Source organism: Marmota monax, unplaced genomic scaffold, assembly GCF_021218885.2.
Source record: "Marmota monax isolate L192 unplaced genomic scaffold, Marmota_monax_Labrador192_F-V1.1 WCK01_AAM20220418_F8-fsc00171, whole genome shotgun sequence".
NCBI classification, from domain to species: domain Eukaryota; kingdom Metazoa; phylum Chordata; class Mammalia; order Rodentia; family Sciuridae; genus Marmota; species Marmota monax.
Window position 1 is genome coordinate 1488851 of NW_026694658.1, and position 19666 is coordinate 1508516.

Here is a 19666-nt window from a genome sequence, read left to right on the forward strand (position 1 = left end):
TTTCTTAAAGTCTAAAAAACTCGCTTCATTAGTCATTTTCAAAGTGACTTCATGAACACCATCTCCAGATGCTGTTACGAGTCTCTTCTGCTACACATCTTAATTTTCTTGAATATGAGTGCTTTTGTTCTAGTTCCAACTGTTTCTCACACAATGTTCTGTAATAAAAAGTCTGCAAAATGTAAATAATCCTGAGTCCCAACCAAAAGCAATCACAACTAAATTGGAAACAGACTATGAATGCAGGAACACTATATTTATTAGGTCAATAATTCGTTTTTAGCAATACAAGTACAGAATATATCACAATGCTGGTTACAAACATACTTAGTATGATTTAATAATTACAAATAATGGTGGACACTACAAGTCAGTGAGAATGATATGAAAGGTCATTCTGACACAATGAACTGTCTTCAAAAATCTATTAACCTTAGTTATTTCTATAGAAATTACTGTGGCACTAGTAGTGGGGACTTTCATGTAAAGAATGTTAGTGATTTGTTTTTAATTGTTCATTAAGAGCTTTTTATTTTGAGGCTATTAAACTAAAATCCCCTGTTGCTTAATAAAGTATAAAAATAGTACTGACCTGGTAATATTTAATAAAATGTAGCATTCACTCACATCATAAAACTAAATTGAAAAGTTTTAGTTACCATGGCAACATATCTTTCCATAAAAGGAATATACAGAAATGAGTGATGTTACACAAATGGTACCTGCAACGGTTATTTAATGATCCAACACTTAACTGTGCACCACAAACCAAGTTTTCTAGATATCTATATATAGCATATATATATATTTAATCTTAAATTTTACTTTTGAAAAACATGTGCACTTCAACAAACTCACTAAGGCCACTCATGCTATAGATACCTAGGATTGCAATTAAGAATAGTATTATTTAATAAGTCCTAAAGCACACTCCTTCAGATCAACAGGGTAAAACCAGCTTTCCACCTAAAACATTCCTGAGATTCGTGGACAAAAGAATTACAAGTGTTCGAATTGGAATTTAATCCAAATATCATATTAAAAAAATGTCTTGGTAACTTGAAGTCCTCCAAAGTCAAGAGGTGAAATATGCATTAATTTTTAAAGCAAAAATAAAATTCTTAAAAAAAATTCTTTGAAGTATTTTTCCAGTAGTAACTTTGCCATTCAGAAAAAGAAGTCTGGAAACAACAAGGCTACAAATCCTGGGAAAAACATAAAAATAAGTGCTAATTAACAATGCCTGCTTTTAGCAAATCATTTTTTTTAAGTTTGTAGTTTTGGCCAAAAGCTTCAATCATGTTTTCGGCATGTTTACCGATCAGCTTTCCGTCTGCACTATAAAGAGAATGCCAAATGGCATTCTGATTATTTCTAAGATTGCAGCCATTGTACTTAAAAATGGGGGTTTTGCTGTGTTGCCCGTGGTGGCCTGGAACTTGTGAGCTCAAGTGATCTTCCCACCCACCCCAGCCTCCCAAATAGCTGGGACTATAGGCATGCACCACTACATGTGACTTTCTGTACTTAATTTTTGCAAGATTGTGAAATCCTACAGGTTATGAACAAAGGTCTCTTGTTAAATCCTTTGTTTTCTCAATGCAACAATATTTGGGCAGGGGTTACTACAAAGCAATAGTGAGTGCATTCTTAACTAAAGAACAGATTTGATAGTAGTAAAGGTCCTTATTCTTTGGGCAAAGTCCGTTTTGGGGACCCATAAATATTATGCTCTAAAAAACTGAATAGGCTCTATTAAACTGAAGTTGAAAGTGAGTGACCACCTGTATGGCATGTGTGTGAGAGCTTCCTGATGCCCTCAATTTGAATAGCACCAATCTTTTTGGGTAGAACTCAGGAAATGATGAGACCAAAGGCCCTTATTTAACATTACTTCATTAAGCTTCCAGAAAAATATTTAAGTTGGCCAAGGCTTCCTTACACTGGACCCCATTATATGTAAAAAAGTTTAGTTATTGTGGGTATAATTTTATTACTTTTAGTTTTATTTTTTAATGTCATAAATCATGGTGGCATTCATTTCTCAAATTTGCCCTCAACATCTTTACTAAAGGGATAAATCCTATACTTAAAAATTATTAGGATATTATTATTCATCAGAATCAGAATAATGCAATTATTAAGTCATATCACTAACAAAACAGCTAGAGTGTATGTTTTATAAACACTTATGGACTTAAAGAAAACTACATTAAATTAGCGGTAAAAAGGAAAAACTGCCAATAATGACATGGGGTAGGGGATGACACTGGCTGCCAGCTGACATTATCACCCTGTGATCCAAGTCTTCTAAATATTGTGTCACTTTATCACTGAGTGTGAGCTAAGTTGAATTCAAACTGAGTTAGGGAAGATAAGGCTTTAAAGTCTTTTGCTTGATTTTATCCTAGGAAATGTTGTATGTGCACAAACCCTCCTGCCCCCCCAAAAAAACAAAAAACAAAAAGAAAAAAAAGAAAAAAACAAAACAAAAAAAGATAAAAAAAAAAAAAAAAGAAACTTCATGTGGAAACATAAGTTTCAAAATATTTATTGAAAAACAATTTACCACAACATTCCTATACCAGAAATATACCATAGGACTCTAATAACCAATAAAAGTATACAAAGCCTATCCTGAAAATATCTTTGGAGGTATTAAATATATAGGTCCATGAGGACAGAGCTGAGTAACTTAAAATGTTAGTCCTTGGTCACACAGATTATTTAGTAATTAATAAAGGGTGACTCTTGGCATCAGACTGCAATTAACTGGGAGGGGGACCAGATTCATAAACTGCAGGCATGCCAATTTATTCTTTCCAGAATTTAAAGAGAATAATTTGAGGAAAAAAAATCCAGATTTCTAAATCACAAAGTTATCATCTTAGGGATCTGGGCTTGCTTATCTCTTCAGGTATACCTCTGAATAATTTAAATGCACTGGCTCACAACTAACAAAAATGCAAATAGCGGTTTCAAACAAGGTTAAAGTTGGGAAGTTAAAAAAAAAATATTTAAAATTAAATCACCAATTAGTTTTTCTGTACTCTATGTGAATTTAGAATTTACTCTCACCCAACATGCATGTTAAGAGAAAAACCAAAATTCAATACACACTCACTCACGCACAGACTACTCCAAGCATTAGCTTGGAATAACATCTCTAATGGCCAAGTCATGAACCCCTGAAAATAGGGGAGAAACCCAGATTCTTAACTGTAGAGGCACCAGATGGGCCACTATAATAAGAATTGAGGTAATAGCAAAAGACCTTTGTTTCTTGGTTTGCTACATGTCATAACTTCTCAAATTTGAACATTACCTCAACATTAAATAACCCAACTGACTTAATTTAAAAAATAAGAACAAGAAGAACAAAAAGATGAAAAAGAAAATTAGAACCCAATAAATGGAAAGACAGATTGGTGAAATACAACTATCATTAGGGGATCTTTCCATTTGACTACTGGGTTTCAGATAAAATGATGCTGTTTTATATACCATAAAAATAAAGGAATTTCTTAGAAGACATATTTCTGGGCATTCATTTTCCATTATCCCCACAGATAACACAGTAACCTAAAATTTCCACCTGGACATGAGCTATTTCACGACTCTTAGCCAAAACATTTGTTTATTGTGTTGATTATTAGAGTAAATTTTAAATAATGGTGGTAGTTGCAGCAGGCATTATAGACTTGCTTATGGCATTGCCATCTATGTACCTTGACTAAAGATGTGCCACTAAAAATTACCAAATTTCCCTAGTTCGGTATCTATTATATGAATATACTTTGTGCATTATCATTTTCCCTTATAGAGCTAAATGAAATCATTCTATTGATAAAAGTATATGCAGAGGCTAAAATAATAATCTAAAGCCTCTGGTCCAAATAACCACCTTTTCTATTAGGATGGTCCTTTTTAGATCCTCCTGGTCCTGTTAGCAAACGCTGTTAGAGCATCTTGCATTGTTGTACCAAAAACAAACAAACAAAAAAAAAAATGAGTTAAAACCGCTGGTCTATCATATTTTTTATTACTTACAGATCAACACTGGTCCAGTTCAGATGAATCTGACAGTCCTTCTCTTATAATATAGTTCTAGAGTGGTTGTATCCACTTCTCTGGGAAAGGTGGCCAAATCTAAAGTCAGGATGTCCCTCTTTTATTAGTACTTGTGTTAACTTTTCTATACTGCATATAAAGATTTTCCCCGTAAAATTTCTTTACAGTACAGTATTGAATACCTCCACATGGAAGAATTTTATGTTAAAAAGTTGTTAAGATCATCCTTACATAATAAGAATGCAACTCTTTTAAACTCTTAAATAGTTTTATTTAGGGGTTCTTTTTTTTTTTTTTCCTTTCAGGCTTTCTGTAAAACGAATTATTTTTTAAAAAGAAAGAAAAAAAAAAAGGGGGGGGGGGTTTCTGTTGTTTGTTCTACTAGGTTGAGAATGTGGGCCAGACTACTTATACATGCGATACATGCTGAATATAACTGAATATATGCTTATTCTACGGACACTCTGCAAGATAGGGATTACCCAAAATAGGGTTTTCAATGGACTGGACCAGTGTTTCAATGCAAATTCCAGCCCCCAAAAACAACATGGTTTTGATTTCACAGTATGAATTCCCTGGAATCTGGGAAAAGATAATTGGTTAACTGAGGTCCTCCCTCAGCAACTTGGTCCCTCAATATTCTGAGAAATCAGGAAGGACTGCACCACTTCTTCAGTGGACTGGGGGCTGGTGTTAACGTCTTCAAGAGCATCGGTCACTGAATACTGCCGATCTCGCAACCGGTTCCAGTTAGACAGAACATTGTGATATTCGAACACTTTCTCATAATTTCCAATGGAGTTGTAAAGTTTAATGAGACCTCGGTAATCATATTCTAGTCCACTGTAGCCTTCACCAAAAAGTTTCTTCCCTGAAAATAAAAATAAATAAGTAAAGGAAAGTTCTAATAACGAAATGAAAGTCTTTCAACACAAACTAAGTTTAATTATTTAAATAGACTGGCTTGGTTTTATTCCCCTAAAAGGAATAGATACAATTCTTATATCACTGCCAGGCAAGCGGCACATCCCTGTAATCCTAGCTACTCAGGAGGCTGAGGCAGGAGGACTGCAAGTTCAAGGTCATTCCAGCAACTCAAGTGAGACCCTGTCTCTATTTAAAAAACAGAAAGGTCTGGGAATATATTTCAGTCCTCGGTTTGCCCCCCATCCAAGACCCCCCAAAAAATTCAGTTCAGAACATTCTTCTATCACCACCTCGGAACCATTTCCACCCATGTGCTATCTGAACTTTGAAGGACTGAATTTCTAAAGAAATCTCAAAGAAAAATGGCAGCATTTCCAACAACCAAAAATCACACATACATAAGGCTATGCACAACAACAGTGACTGTTCTGGCAAAATATAGAAACAAATGAAAATATTTAGAATAGTTCAATTGTGGTATGATCACTTAATTGGCATAATGTTAAGCTATAATCCAAGAAGGAAAGTTTCAGCACCCAATGAGCTCATATGCAGGGATTTGTAGGGTATGCTAAGTTAAAGAAAAAAAGTCAAAAAATAGTATCTATGTAGTATGCTATATGTTTGTGTAGGAAAATAAGAAAGTACATATTTATCTTTTATCTACATATCAGGAAGTTGGGAATGGATAGAAGAAATGAGGGAATACTACATGTCCCTGGACAAACCTTTCTGTATAGTTGTGAGTTTAAGAACAGTAATATTTCACATATTCAAAAAATACTTAATAAAATACGCAGGGAGGGGACAAATGTAATACAAAAATAAATGAATCTAATTGTTTTTCAAATTAATAACACACCCATATTGAAGAGGGAAGTGATAACTCCATCTGCATTTGAACATAGTATTCCGAAAATAAACTACTTTCAGGTTAAAGACAAAGAAAACTGTAAACAATGATATTACTCTAAGTAGTAGGTTTGTTTTTTACAGGTGTATGTGTTACCAATTCTGAAACTACATGCATTTGGGGACTAAGCAAGTAAGTCAATATATGATGGCAAATGAGGGAGACATGTAAATATGAATACAAGATTTATGACAAGGGGAAAAAGACAATCTTCTGAAGAAATGGTCTTGGGTCTATTGTATGTCCATATGGAAAAAAATGAAAAAAAAAATTTTTTTTAATTATTTTTTAAGATTGCTGTCTCATACTATAAAATAAAGGGCTTCTGTTCTTTAAAAGACACCCTTAGAAAAACAAGCAATAAAATGAGGGAAGATATTGGCAATATATGTAACCAACAAAAAGGGTTTGTTGTATCTATATTTAACTAAAGAAGTTCCATAAATTAGTAAGAAAATGACAAGACAATCAATATGGAAATAGGCAAGAGGTATAAAAGGCACTTCATAAGATGGCAACCATGGCATCTTATTTTGTAATACCTTGAATTGGAAACTATCCAAATCTTCCATATGTTCATTAACAGTGGAATGGACAATGACACACTAATCCAATAAAATATTACATTATATAACATGAAATTAACAAGTGAGAGTGAAATGACATAACACAGATATATTTTACAATTAAGGTTCATTAAAAGAAGTCACATGTAAAAATATCATATAACTCCATTTACATAAAGTTCAAAAAACAGGTGAAGAATCTGTTTTGTGACGTTAAAGAGAATAGAAGGGAGGTGTGGGAGAGATGGGGCAGTAACTGCACTAAGTCAAAAGCAATATTTTTACCTACACTTGACACTCTAATAAGAGTCACACCTCTTGCTATTGCTTCAATATCAAACAAGCACCATTAGCAAAGTATTCCAGATGATGTCCTGGTGGTATCCGGATATCCTCTGCAATTCAGTAATAGTATTTCCCTTTTACAACATATTAAAAGACATGGTGACCCACTGGTCTTTGAATCAAATGACTAAAGGAAATTTAAAGGTAACTTACCAATTGCTATAGATCGCAAATAAAGTTTCTCAGCATTTTCATACTGATTCATGTCATAATTATACAAAGAAGCCAGATGTCCCACTGAAAGGGCTACTTCATAATCTTCTTGACCAAGAAGTTGCTCTTTAATCTGAATTGCTTTAATGTGCATTTCTTCAGCTTCCTGTAAAATAATTATGTGAATTAATATACTTTACTTATGTCAGCAATTCTTACCCAATGTGCAAAATTCTTCTAAATGTCAAAGACAGTTTATGAGAAGTACCATAAAGTAATAAGATCAAAAAATACACCAAGCTATTCCAAGAGCTGCCAATGGAAAACATTCCTGGTTTTTGGAAACTGTGTACTGTACATAAGGTGATAACAGTGATTAGTTTCTAATGCCAAAAGTAAAATAGAAATAGAAAATTGTTAAGAAAAAATTAACAAGGCATTTAAAAATGAAATTTAGTTAATACATTCCAAGATTTAACAGGACCTTGTTAAGGAGGTGTTAATTCATACAAACATACACTTTGGGGGAATTTTGATAGTTTTTATCAGGCAAAAAGAACATCTTTTTAAAAAAAAATTTTAGGTGTATATAGATACAGTATCTTTATTTATCTATTTTTATGTGATGCCAAGGCTCAAACCCAGTACCTCACCAATGTGAGGCAAGTGCTCTGCCACTGAACCACAACCTCAGCCCAAAATTGAACGTTAAACTCATTCTTTCCTTCCTGTAAGCTCAAAATGGACAATATTAATACATTATAAGCCATAATTCTAAAAGGGATTCAAAATCAGAAATTTTATTGCTACAATTAAGAATATTTAACTATTAATGAGTAATTATACAATTACCTCTTGGTATTAATACCTGTTATTTCTTGCATATCAATCATGTGTCAGGCATTCTGCTATGAGCTGGACATACTTAAGTTAGCAAAGGATTATGTTTGAAGTCTTTTTAAAAAATTTATTTATATATGACAGCAGAATGCATTATAATTCTTATTACACATATAGAGCACAATTTTTCATATCTCTGGTTGTATACAAAGTATATTCACACCAATTTGTCTTCATACATGTACTTTGGATAATAATGATCATCACATTCCATCATCATTTATAACCTCAAGCCCCTTCCCTTCCTCTCCAACCCTTCTGCCCTATCTAGAGTTCATCTATTCCTCCCATGCTCCCTCTCCCTATCTCACTATGAATCAGCCTCCTTATATCAAAGAAAACATTCGGCATTTGGTTATTTGGGATTGGCTAACTTCACTTAGCATTATCTTCTCTAACTCCATCCATTTACCTGCAATTATCATGTGTTTGAAGTCTTTCTGTAACAATCATATCAGACTTTTTGATTTGACCTGTTTCTTTTCCATGGTCCCAATTCTCTAATTTTATTTTAACGATTATGTTGTTTTATACTCACTGTTTGCTAAATTACTTTGTGAAATTAAGTAGAAATATAATGAATCTATGCTACATTATTTAAAATTACTGAACATTTATTATTTAAGGAGAGAAAAATATGAAATATGTTTCTACCTTAAATTTTCTCATTGACTGATAAAGTCTTCCAAGGTTACCATAGTGTTTTGCAGTCTGTACATTAAATTCCCCAAAAGCTTTTTTAGCTAGTTGAAGTGAAGACAGGTGCAAATCATGAGCTTCTTGAAGCAGCCTCTGTTCAGTTTCCTTATTATGACAGTCAATAGCAATCTCCTCTAAAATAAGTGCTGAATAGAAAGCAACAAATTAGTGTACTTCAAAATCATCTACTAAGCTAAAGGAACATCTAAATGAAAAACAAATAATAGTGATATTTATTGACTATATTTATATGTAATTATAATTTAGAACTGGTCAGGATCATAGGATTCCACTTCAACCGTACATTTTTGCAGAAATCATTCTATTTTAGATAGCATATTCAATTCAAATTTAAGAAAAACAATGGTATAACTCAAATTATTTTGCAGTATCAGTTTCTACTTTAATGGACTGTTTTACCTTACTGATGAGTGTGTGTATGTATTATTTTAAAGTTGTAGATAGGCACAATACTTTTATTTTATTTATACGGTGCTGAGGATGGAACTCAGTGCCTCATTATTCGAGACAAGCGCTCTACCACTGAACCACAACCCCAGCCCTTGGTAAATATATTTTTAAAGTAAATGTCAGGAAGAGGCAAACTTTTTAATCTTATGAAACTGTATCAAGGAGTACCTAAGCACTTTTGAAATTTTTGAAACCAGCCTTTATAAAACATGACCTTTAACCAAACACAACTAGAAGAACCAGCTTCTTCCTACTTTACTTGACCACTAAGTCAGGCCAGAAGATATTTTATTTTCAAAGCTGCATTCAAAAATTTAAAATTCCATCTAAAATCTTGAAAAAAAATATGTACACACACACACACATACATAGAAAACACACACACACACACCTGTATCAATTTCATTTCTTGAAAAACTGTCTACACAAAGGTGGGTAAAAGATTTACCTCACTGTAGCAATATTGAACAACAAAATGTTAAAGATACAAAGGGTCAGTAACAGAGGTGAGGTTAAATACACTTCTAGAAAAAAGGGTAAACAGCAACATATATTCAAATGGAAAAACTTTCATAATGCATTAGGTGAAAAAAGCAGGTTATAAAACTAAAAGAAATACTTATTCACTTAATTATCTTATTTAAAGAAAAAAGCTGAAATAACATCCATCAAAATGTTGATTCAGAAATGGTAGGGTTTCAGGTAACTTTTCTTTTTTTTAAACTTGCTTTTAATTTTTGAAATTTTCATGTATTTGAGTAACTTAACTGTCAAGCTCAAGGAAGAAAAAGTCCAGTTCCAGAAACAAGGTAAAATTTATCCAAAATGCATGAAATCACCCTAACGATGACCAACATGTTAGCAAAATAAATGCATTAAATCAAACATCTTTGGTGGGCTGGGTGCAGGTGGTATATCCCTATAATCCCAGAAACTCAGGAGGTAGAGGCAGGAAGATCCCAAGTTCAAAGCCAGTCTCAGCAATTAATCAAAAAAAAAAAAAAAAAAAAAAAAGTAGTTCCTGAGGTATAATTTGCCTACCATGTTCAATCCCCCAATCCCTAGTACTTAAAAAATACCCTCCTCTATCCTCTATAAAGCTAAAGCTACAAAACCCATAAACCCATCTTCAGTATTTTACTCATGACTATGTAATCATTGTGTAACTCATTATTCTCATAAGAAATGCTTGTATTAATTTCTTGCATGCAAGAAAGAAAGGAAGGAATAAAGAAAGGAGAGACAGGAAAAAGGCACCTTAATAATATTATATGAGAGAAGTGAACAATCTTTCACCAAGAACCACTGGAAACTGTGGAGTTGACAGAATTGGTTATTTTAGAAATACGGAGATACAGTTTAATTCTACTACCTCTGAGAAAATAAACACCCCTATTTTATGCCACACATTATCATTCTAAAATTATCTGAGACTGGATTACAAAGGGTACCTTTCACCCTCTTTGAAGAAGCCAAAAGAAGATGATCTTCGGGTAGGATGTGGGTAATGATACCAATAGCTCTTTCTGCATGAAATCTGCAATACAGATAAATAATAGTCTGGCATTTCTTTTTAGTTACAAATGATTTAAGCATTTAAAAAAAATCATGCTATAATACTGATAGAAAGTACTTATAAAACTATGGTAAATAATCAATTTTTTGTTTGTTTCACATTTTCAATCTATTGTGGACTAAGCTTTTAACTCTGTTACCCCTCCATCCACACAGGCCTACATGATTCCTAGCATGCAAAGCATAGTCTCACCCTTGCATGTGATTTACCCTCTCTCTGCAATGCTCTTCCCCTGAATATTCACATGGCTCACTCTCATTGAATAGGCCTTTCCAGAATAGACTACATAAATCTCCCTAAAAATAATCTACTATCATTCTCTAAACTCAGTCTTCTTTATTCTTTACAAAGTATTCTTATCTGACATGCTTGGTTACTTGTTTTATGTTCCATCTCACCAAATAAAAGGTAAGCTATTTGTCCATTTTATCTGCCAATTTTCAAACAACTCTAAGCCTCCTATCTCTATTTCTAGTAATTCTAAAATTTCTCAAACCTATCTTCAATTCACTAATTATCTCTTTCTCGTAATTAAACCTGATGTTTAACCTGTTTACTGAGTTTTTTTTTTTTTTAATATTTATTTTTTAGGTGTAGATGGACACAACACAATGCCTTTATTTTTGTGGTGCTAAGGATCGAACCCAGGTCCTGCCCGTGCTGCTCAGCTCTCTCCCACTGAGCCACAATCCCAGCCTTGTCTACTGAGTTTTAATGTCGATGATTATTTTCCATTTCTAGCTATTCATTTTATTTTTTTATAATAGATCTTTTCCTTATGAAGATTTAATTTACATAACAAGTTATTCACCTATTTAAATAAATGTGTAACTCAGTGATTTTTAAAATATATTCCATTATACAGCCATCACCATAATCAATTTTAGAAATATTTTCATCACGTCAAAAGAAACCCAGGTCCATTAGTAGTCACTCCCCATTTCCCTCCAACTCCCAGCCTAAGTAACATTGATTTACTTTCTGTCTTTATGGATTTGCCTATTCTGGACATTTCATATAAATGGAATTATACAAGATGTGATCCTTTTTGACAAGCTTCTGTCACTTAGCACAAAATTTTCAAGGGGTCAACTGCGCTATAGTATCAGTTATTTTATTTTGAAATCTAAACTGAGTACTTGTAGTCCTAGTCTTCTGAAGGCTAAGGCAGAGTGGCTTAAGCCTGGGAGTCCCAAGCCAGCCTGGGCAACATAGCAAGACCCAACTTGGGGGAAAAAAGTAAACACAATCTTTATTTTCCCTCCAAAATATTACTGATTTTTTTTTTTTTTTTAATATTAAGATTGGCAAACTTTTTATTTTTTTTTTTGGTACTGGGGATTGAACCCAGGGGTGTTTACCCATTGAGCCACATCCCCAGCCCAGGGTTGGCAAACTTTTAAGGGGCCAGATAGTAAATATTTTAGGTTGTGTTGGCCACACATTCTTTGTCCTAACTATCTAACTCTGTTGTTGTGGTATGAAAGCATTCATAGAAAACAGATGAATAAATGAATGAGTAGGGCTACATTCCAGTAAAATTTTATTTTGCCTGCAGGCCACAGTTTGCTAACCCATTTTATATCTTTAATCATTAAAGAATACATACTTCATAATATTTTGACTCAAGTTCAAAGGGTTCCAATCATTATGTTTGTTGACCCTCACTCATAGAAAAATGTTTCCTTATGTATTTTGTAATTTTTGATGGTGACTTCACTTTAGGTAGAGCTATATCTATGACATACTTGTAAGTGTTTTGGGTTTTCTCCCAGAAGATATCCCAAGAGAACTAGCAGCTTCACAGTGCTCTTCAGTGTTTTTCTCAGTCTGTAGGTTCCTGCATACATAATCCCCAGTCTCCAAAGTGATATAATCTGTAGTTAATACATTCCTCTGTGGCACTCCTTTAGTTTACTGTGAGCCCAAGCTCAGATAATGTTTCCTTGTCATGTCTCTGCTGTGGGGTAATTTTTCCTTCCCATTTGTCCTTTTCTTGAGGTATACTCTTGTTTGTTTTTTTAAATATTTATTTTTTAGTTGTAGTTGTCAATACCTTTATTTTTTTTACATGGTGCTGAGGATTAAACCCGGGCCTCACACGTGCCACATGAGCGCTCTACCGCTAAGCCATAACCCTATGCCTGAGGGTATACTCTTGATCCTGGCTTCATGTGAGGGTTTCATGTCTAACTCAACAGCCAGTTACAGAAATTTCTAAGCTTTCCTACCACCCCTAAATGGTTTACACCATAGTTTGTGCCATTGAATTTTTAATGTCCATTATTGATTAAGGATTTATCCTCATTCTTGCAAGCTCAGTTACACATTTTAAGAGATGACTGTAATATTTTATTCAATATTTCTGTGTGCTTTAAGCAAGATGTTTTTAGGTTATTAAAATGGTCTAATATTTAGCCACAGGCTGCTGTATTACTCAAAAGAAAAATTATTTAAGAAAATAATCAAAAGATAAATCATTTTCTTTATAAAAATGTCTCAATATTAAACTATAGAGTCTAAATGAATAGCTTATAAATTGGTATGATTTTAAAATAACTTAAGAAACATTTTAGGCATCTTCTTAAAGCTCCGAGAGAGAAATTTAATCCATAAACTAAATTAAGTACTATTGTATTGAGGAAAAAAATAAAACAAACAAAAAATGGTATTTACTAATTTACTGAGAAGGAATGTGGAACTTACAGCGCATTGTCAAATTTTCCAGAGCTATACTGGTGAACATAAGAAGAATAAGCCAAGTCTTCATGTGCAGTTGCTACATGGATATTTTTGCCACCAAACACTGACTGTCGAATATCAAGGGCTGCCTGAAAAAGTAATAAAAATATTTAATAATATTGTCAGCCTTTAGAAAATACCACCTATCTTAAATTAAACATTTTAATATTTTATATACCCAATCTCATAAATTTAATTTCTAAAATATTAGTTTTTAAGCCTTCTATGTAATAGTAAATTAATGAGTGCTCTATAAAAGGAAGGCAGGGCTCAAAGAGTTTATTTTGAAATAGTGATTTATATACCATGAACAAACACAAGTCGGCAAGTCAATTTAGGGTGAAAAGAAAAAAGAACCATCAACATACCTGATAAATTGCAACAGACTGACAGATATTATCTACATTGAGTAAGTAGAACCCATAATCTAGCAGTGTATCAGAATATTTTGGGTGTTTGGATCCAAAATGATCCCTATAAAAAGATGAAAAACTATTAGTATATAATGGAGAGTAACAATTCAAAATGACATTTGTAAAAGACTTAAAAACAACATACTACAGGGACACAGCCACATCAATATTTATAGCAGCACAATTCACAATAGCTAAACAGTGGAACCAACACAGATGCCCTTCAGTGGATAAATGGATTAAAAAATGTGACATATATACACAATGGAATTTTACTGAGCAATAAAAGAGAATAAAATCATGGCATTTGCAGGTAAATGATGGCGCTAGAGAAGATAATGCTAAGTGAAGTTACCCAATCCCCAAAAAACAAATGCCGAATGTTTTCTCTGATATAAGGAGGCTGACTCATAGTGGGGTAGGGAGGAATTGATGAATTCTAGATAGGGCAGATGGGTGGGAGGGAAAGGAAGGGAGCAGGGGATCAGCAATAATGGTGGAATGTGATACACAACATCATCCAAAGTATATGTATGAATACACGAATTGTTGTCAACATACTTTATATACAGCCAGAGAAATGAAAAATTGTGCAGTATACATGTAATAAAATTTATAATGCATTCTGCTGGCTTTTTAAAAGAAAAAAATCAATAAAAATAAATAAATAAAATGACATTTGAAATAACCACCACCTACCGTGCCAAATACACTGCATGTTTAATTAATTGTTCTGCCTTCTTAAATTCACGTTTTACTACACAAGCCTAAAGATGATAAAATGAAAAATTGTTACCTTTTAAACAGTTCATTAGTGTGCTAAAATAAATATAGTTTATATATTTTAGTTATAGTAGTAAGAAAAAAAATCTTCAAACAGAAAGATTCTATTTGTAATTTTTTTATTTCCAAGTTATTTATAAACTATTATAAACAGATCTGCATATAACCTAAAAAAAACATAAAGTTTAAAATTTTTCCAGCCATTTTCAGTGCAAAACCATGACAAAGTTTCCTAACAAAGCTGGTATAACTACCTTCCTTATTATTAAAATAAAATAGTAGGAGGAGGGCTTACTGTAGTATTTTCTAAGGTACTTAGAAAGGTACCTTAAAGTACTAATCCCAGTTCTGGAGTGGCTTACAATGATCTTTCATAGTTTTCCTGTAATATATTTTTTCCTAAGTCTACAGCACCTGATATTCCAGGTGCTCTCCCATGTAAGTGCAACCTAGGCCCAACCCTCACCTTAAGATATCAGATGAGATGGGGAGTATTTAGGGTGGTATGCCTTAGACTCAACTAATAATTTTTAAATACACAGATTTTCAAGTTTTTCTATTATTTCTCAAAATATTTTCAACCATGAGGATTGTCAGTAGTTTTGAAACTCTAAATACCATTTGCATATAGGAATATAAATCTTACATATTTACTGTCTTTATGTTAACTGAATATTTGATGTTTTTACATAATTAAAAACATACTAAGATCCCTTTTATAATGCTGATGATAACCTGAATATTTATGCTGCCATTTACTTGCTCCAAAATAAGTGATTTAATATTTGCAAAAATATTGCAGTCTTCTAGGATCCATAATTTTGTAATATTTTTTTCCAACTGAATTTCCATAAGCCAAACTGATGAAAGTGGAATATTCAAATTTGAGAAACTTCTAGAAAGACTATATGCAAAAAAGTACATTAATGCTTTAAGGCTTCAGTGAACCAAAGCAGTAATTTTTACCCTCCCCCACCTTATGCATACTTGGTAAGTACTCTACCAATGAACTACATCCTCAGATTCCAATGCAATAATTTTTAAATGCTACTAAGTGGTGAAAGAATTAATGCATTTGTTTACAGAATAAGAAGAAACTACAGAAAGATTAAAAAAAAACAAACAAACCTATCTACTAGGTCAAGTATAGCAAGGTGTCTTGCTATGAGAGTGCAATATTAGAGTAAAACACTTAATACTAGGTTATCCTTAAGGAGAAAAGTGATTATAGCCCATATAGTTTTGGCCTAAAGAATTCAGATTACTCCACAGACTTAAAAAAACCAAGAACTCAAATCAGAATAACCCCAAAATACCATAATCTGTACTTCAGTGAACTGAAACAGTTATTAAAACGAATTATATCACAATTTTCTTGAAAAAAGAAAAGTAATTAAAGTCCATGTAAGATAGTTTGGCTTAAATACCAGGTTTCTAAAACCTGGCACAGAAACTTAGAATTTAGATCTTGGTAGTATATACAGTATACAATAACTAAGATGTAAAATAGTAAGTTAACTAAAACAAATTTAAATCCTACAATTCATTTAATAATTTTAAAATGATATTCACCTTAGATGCTTGTCTCAAAACATCAACCACAACTTTAACTGGTAAGCCTGCTGTAATCTCTTTCATTGCTTCAATGCACCATTTGTATGCCTAAAAAACAAAAAATTTTTAGAAGAAAACAGAACAATTTGATAATTCAATTGAGAGTACTTAACAAAATGATTGCAGATTTTTCCAATAAGCTATCAAGTACATAAATAACACACCAAATACTTACACTTAAAAAGTTTTGTGAGTCTTTATTTTCTTGAAAGTATGAATGTTACATTATTTTTACTCTTAATTATGTACAGGTTTTCTGAATCAGACCTTGCAGATATATGACATATGTTCAAGAAATGAGAGGCATGTGCTCTTTTGCCCAGAAGTCCTTATACATATTTCCTCTGCCTTAGAATACATTGTCTCTTCCTCTAACTCTTTAACACACCTAACTTGTCTTTCAGGTTTCAGTCCTAGTCTGTTTCTTGTATTTTATACTTCCCCTATTATAACACTTATTATTTTATATCCTGATCAGCCACGGTGGCATGCCCCAGCCTTAGTAATTTAAAAAAGACCTGTCTCAAAATAAAGAGGGTTGGGGATATAATTCAGTGGTAAAGCTCCCATGGGTTCAATACCTAGTACCAGGGGAAAAAAACCTTAATTGCCTGTTTAGTTAAAATGCTTATGTTGTGCTAGCTATTGTTCATAAAGTGCCTGTACTTTATGTTATACATTCAATCGACAGAATAAGCAGTCCTTCTTGTTCTCTGCTCCAAGATTTTTAATATTCCAGATAGATGTCCTAAATAAACCATAGTGGGTCTTGAACAAAATGTAAGCCTACTGTTAAGTGCAGCTGTAGTCATTCCAAGTATAAACAAAACAACAAACTTTTATTGTTACAAACCACTGTTATTTTGGGATTGATATTGACTCCAGACAGCCTACCCTATTGTGACTAATAAGAATTTGGTGATAATTCATCACACTATATCCTCAAGATATGCACAGTTTCTTGAAGACAGCAATGAAAAGTTTATTTATAAAAGAATACACTGTCAAATTATCCAAGAAACAACAACAAACTTAAACATTCCTCATGAATGTGCTAAGAGCTGCAAAGATCAAGAGTAAGGCATCATTTAAACTACTAAACCCAAAGAAATAACTGTCAATTAAGTAGTAATGGCCTAAAAGGAAAGAAAATGGAAACTGGTAAATAAAAGGCACCTGAGTAAAGAATGGCACAATACAAACTACTCTATGTAAGAGGTAGGGGTGGGGGATGGGGGGTGAGGTGGGGGACATGACTACAGTGTTCTAGAAAGCAGTATGAGGGAAAAAAGAAAAGAAAGGAAATGATGAAAGAGGAAGCAGAGATGGCTGAGTTTCTATGCAAACATAAAAAGATGTTGGTGCATCTAAGAACTGTTGTTTTTTATTTTTGTTTTTTAATTTTTTTTTAGTTGTCATTTTATTTATTTATATGTGGTGCCGAGAATCAAACCCAGTGCCTCACACATGCTAGGCAAGCGCTCTACCACTGAGCTACAACCCCAGCTCAGCATCTAAGAACTTTTAAAGACAGGTATTACTTAATATCTATTGTTAACCTCACTCTCATTTTCCATGAAGTCAAGTATCTGCACAAAGATCTTCTGTGAATGGAGCTGTTTTCTGGTGTGTGAGAATTAGAAAAAGGGGCCAAGCCCTACATCTAAGTTGATAAACAATTATGCATCACTCATTGCACATAAGGGGCAATAAAACAATCCACCCACAGAACAAATTTAGCAGACACAGGATCTCAACATCAAAAAATTACACATACACTTATTTCCTGAAAAACTATAGGCACACTGATATGGATTTTAGATTTTTACATGTCAGTCTTAGTATTCTTACATAAATATTAAAAAGGCACAAACATCCTTTTTCAACTATTCTATAATTTTCTGGTATCACTGCTAATTGTAATTTCCCTTTAAATATGGCATATATACTTGGAATAGGACAAAAATAATTATAGGGATAATTTTAAAATATGAAAGCTAAATGATGACTGATAGCATGAAATAATTATGATATTGTCCCATAAAATAAAGCAACCAAGCAGCAAAGCACACTAGTCAACTATGTATTTATTATCACCAAAGCATTAATTTAATAGTATAAAACTAGGAATGAAGCAATCTTATTCATGAGGAGGAGGAAGGAGAAAAGCAATGCTATAAGGCATAAATAAAAATCTAGCTTCCAAGTTATGAGAGTTCACCCAGAACTACACATCTAATCAAAAACATCTATTAAGGTTTACTTACCAGAGGATATCACTAAAACAATTTAGGCAGAGAAATACTTGGTTAAATTAAAAAATAAAAAAAAGGCCCTGAATTGTACACACACACACACACACATTTATTTATTTTAAATATTTTTATTAGTTATTGATGACCTTTATTTATTTGCTTATATGTGGTGGTGAGAATCGAACCCAGTGCCTCACATATCACACATGCTAGGCAAGCCCTCTACCACTGAGCCACAACCCCACCCCTGTCAAATGAATTTTACACACACACACACACACACACACACACACACACGGGGCTGGGACTGTGTGGCTCAGTGGTAGAGAGCTTGCCTAGCATGTGTGGGGCACTGGGTTCAATTCTCAACGCTACATATAAATAAATAAATAAATACATAGATAAAGGTCCATCAACAACTAAATAAAAAATTTTAAAGAAATCCATTTGATAAATACTTCTTTAATATTATCTTAAGTATTACAAATGTGTACTTGCTTTAAGTAAACTTAATATGTGAAACTGAGATTTATAAAGCATATGAGAAGACTATTTGATTTATCCGTTTTATGGGCAATTATTGGTCACACTGACATATACCTCAAAACACTTACCTCATCATAATGACTTTTTGCAAATAGGAGTGCACACAGTTCCCCATAGAGTGCAGCTTTGTTTGCTTGCTGGCCATGTTTTGACAGTTTATCCATATATGTCTGAGCTAACTTGAATGTTTCTTCACCCAAATGATATTTGCAGTTTCCATTTCGTACATGAAGCAACCTGTAAAACACAAATAACTGTCCTTTATTTCTGGTATTCCAGCACATATAACCTGATAACTTATTTATTTATTTTTTTTAATTTTAATATTTATTTTTTACTTTTCAGCGGACACAATATCTTTGTTTGTATGTGGTGCTGAGGATTGAACCCGGGCCGTACGTATGCCAGGCGAGCGCGCTACCGCCTGAGCCACATCCCCAGCCCCCTGATAACTTATAATTACTATGTAATGCTTAAATAACTGAAGATAGATGAAAGAAATGAGGCAACATCAGAAAAAAATTGGCCCAGACTAGGGTTAATTAAGGCCCATAAAAAGTACATACAGGCCAGATGTGGTGGCGCACACCTGTAATACCATCAGCTTGGGAGGCTGACAGGAGGATCACAAGTTTAAAGCCAGCCTCAGCAACAGCGAGGTGCTAAGCAATTCAGTGAGACTCTGTCTCTAA

The 19666-nt window shown here is 33.2% G+C and overlaps 1 protein-coding gene across 1 annotated transcript in view; it reads right to left on the minus strand.

Annotated features, from left to right (window-relative positions):
- Positions 1 to 241: 241 nt before the first annotated feature.
- Appbp2 (amyloid beta precursor protein binding protein 2) overlaps positions 242 to 19666 on the minus strand; it is a 53433-nt gene continuing 34008 nt past the window's right edge. The window contains exons 5-13 of the mRNA XM_046423227.2: positions 19043 to 19211; positions 16132 to 16221; positions 14476 to 14543; positions 13732 to 13837; positions 13328 to 13452; positions 10497 to 10582; positions 8530 to 8720; positions 6976 to 7141; positions 242 to 4942 (exon numbers count right to left, since the gene is read on the minus strand). Coding sequence (XP_046279183.1) covers positions 4689 to 4942; positions 6976 to 7141; positions 8530 to 8720; positions 10497 to 10582; positions 13328 to 13452; positions 13732 to 13837; positions 14476 to 14543; positions 16132 to 16221; positions 19043 to 19211 — 1255 coding nt within the window. The 3' untranslated portion in view covers positions 242 to 4688. The remainder of the gene's footprint in view (positions 4943 to 6975; positions 7142 to 8529; positions 8721 to 10496; positions 10583 to 13327; positions 13453 to 13731; positions 13838 to 14475; positions 14544 to 16131; positions 16222 to 19042; positions 19212 to 19666) is intronic.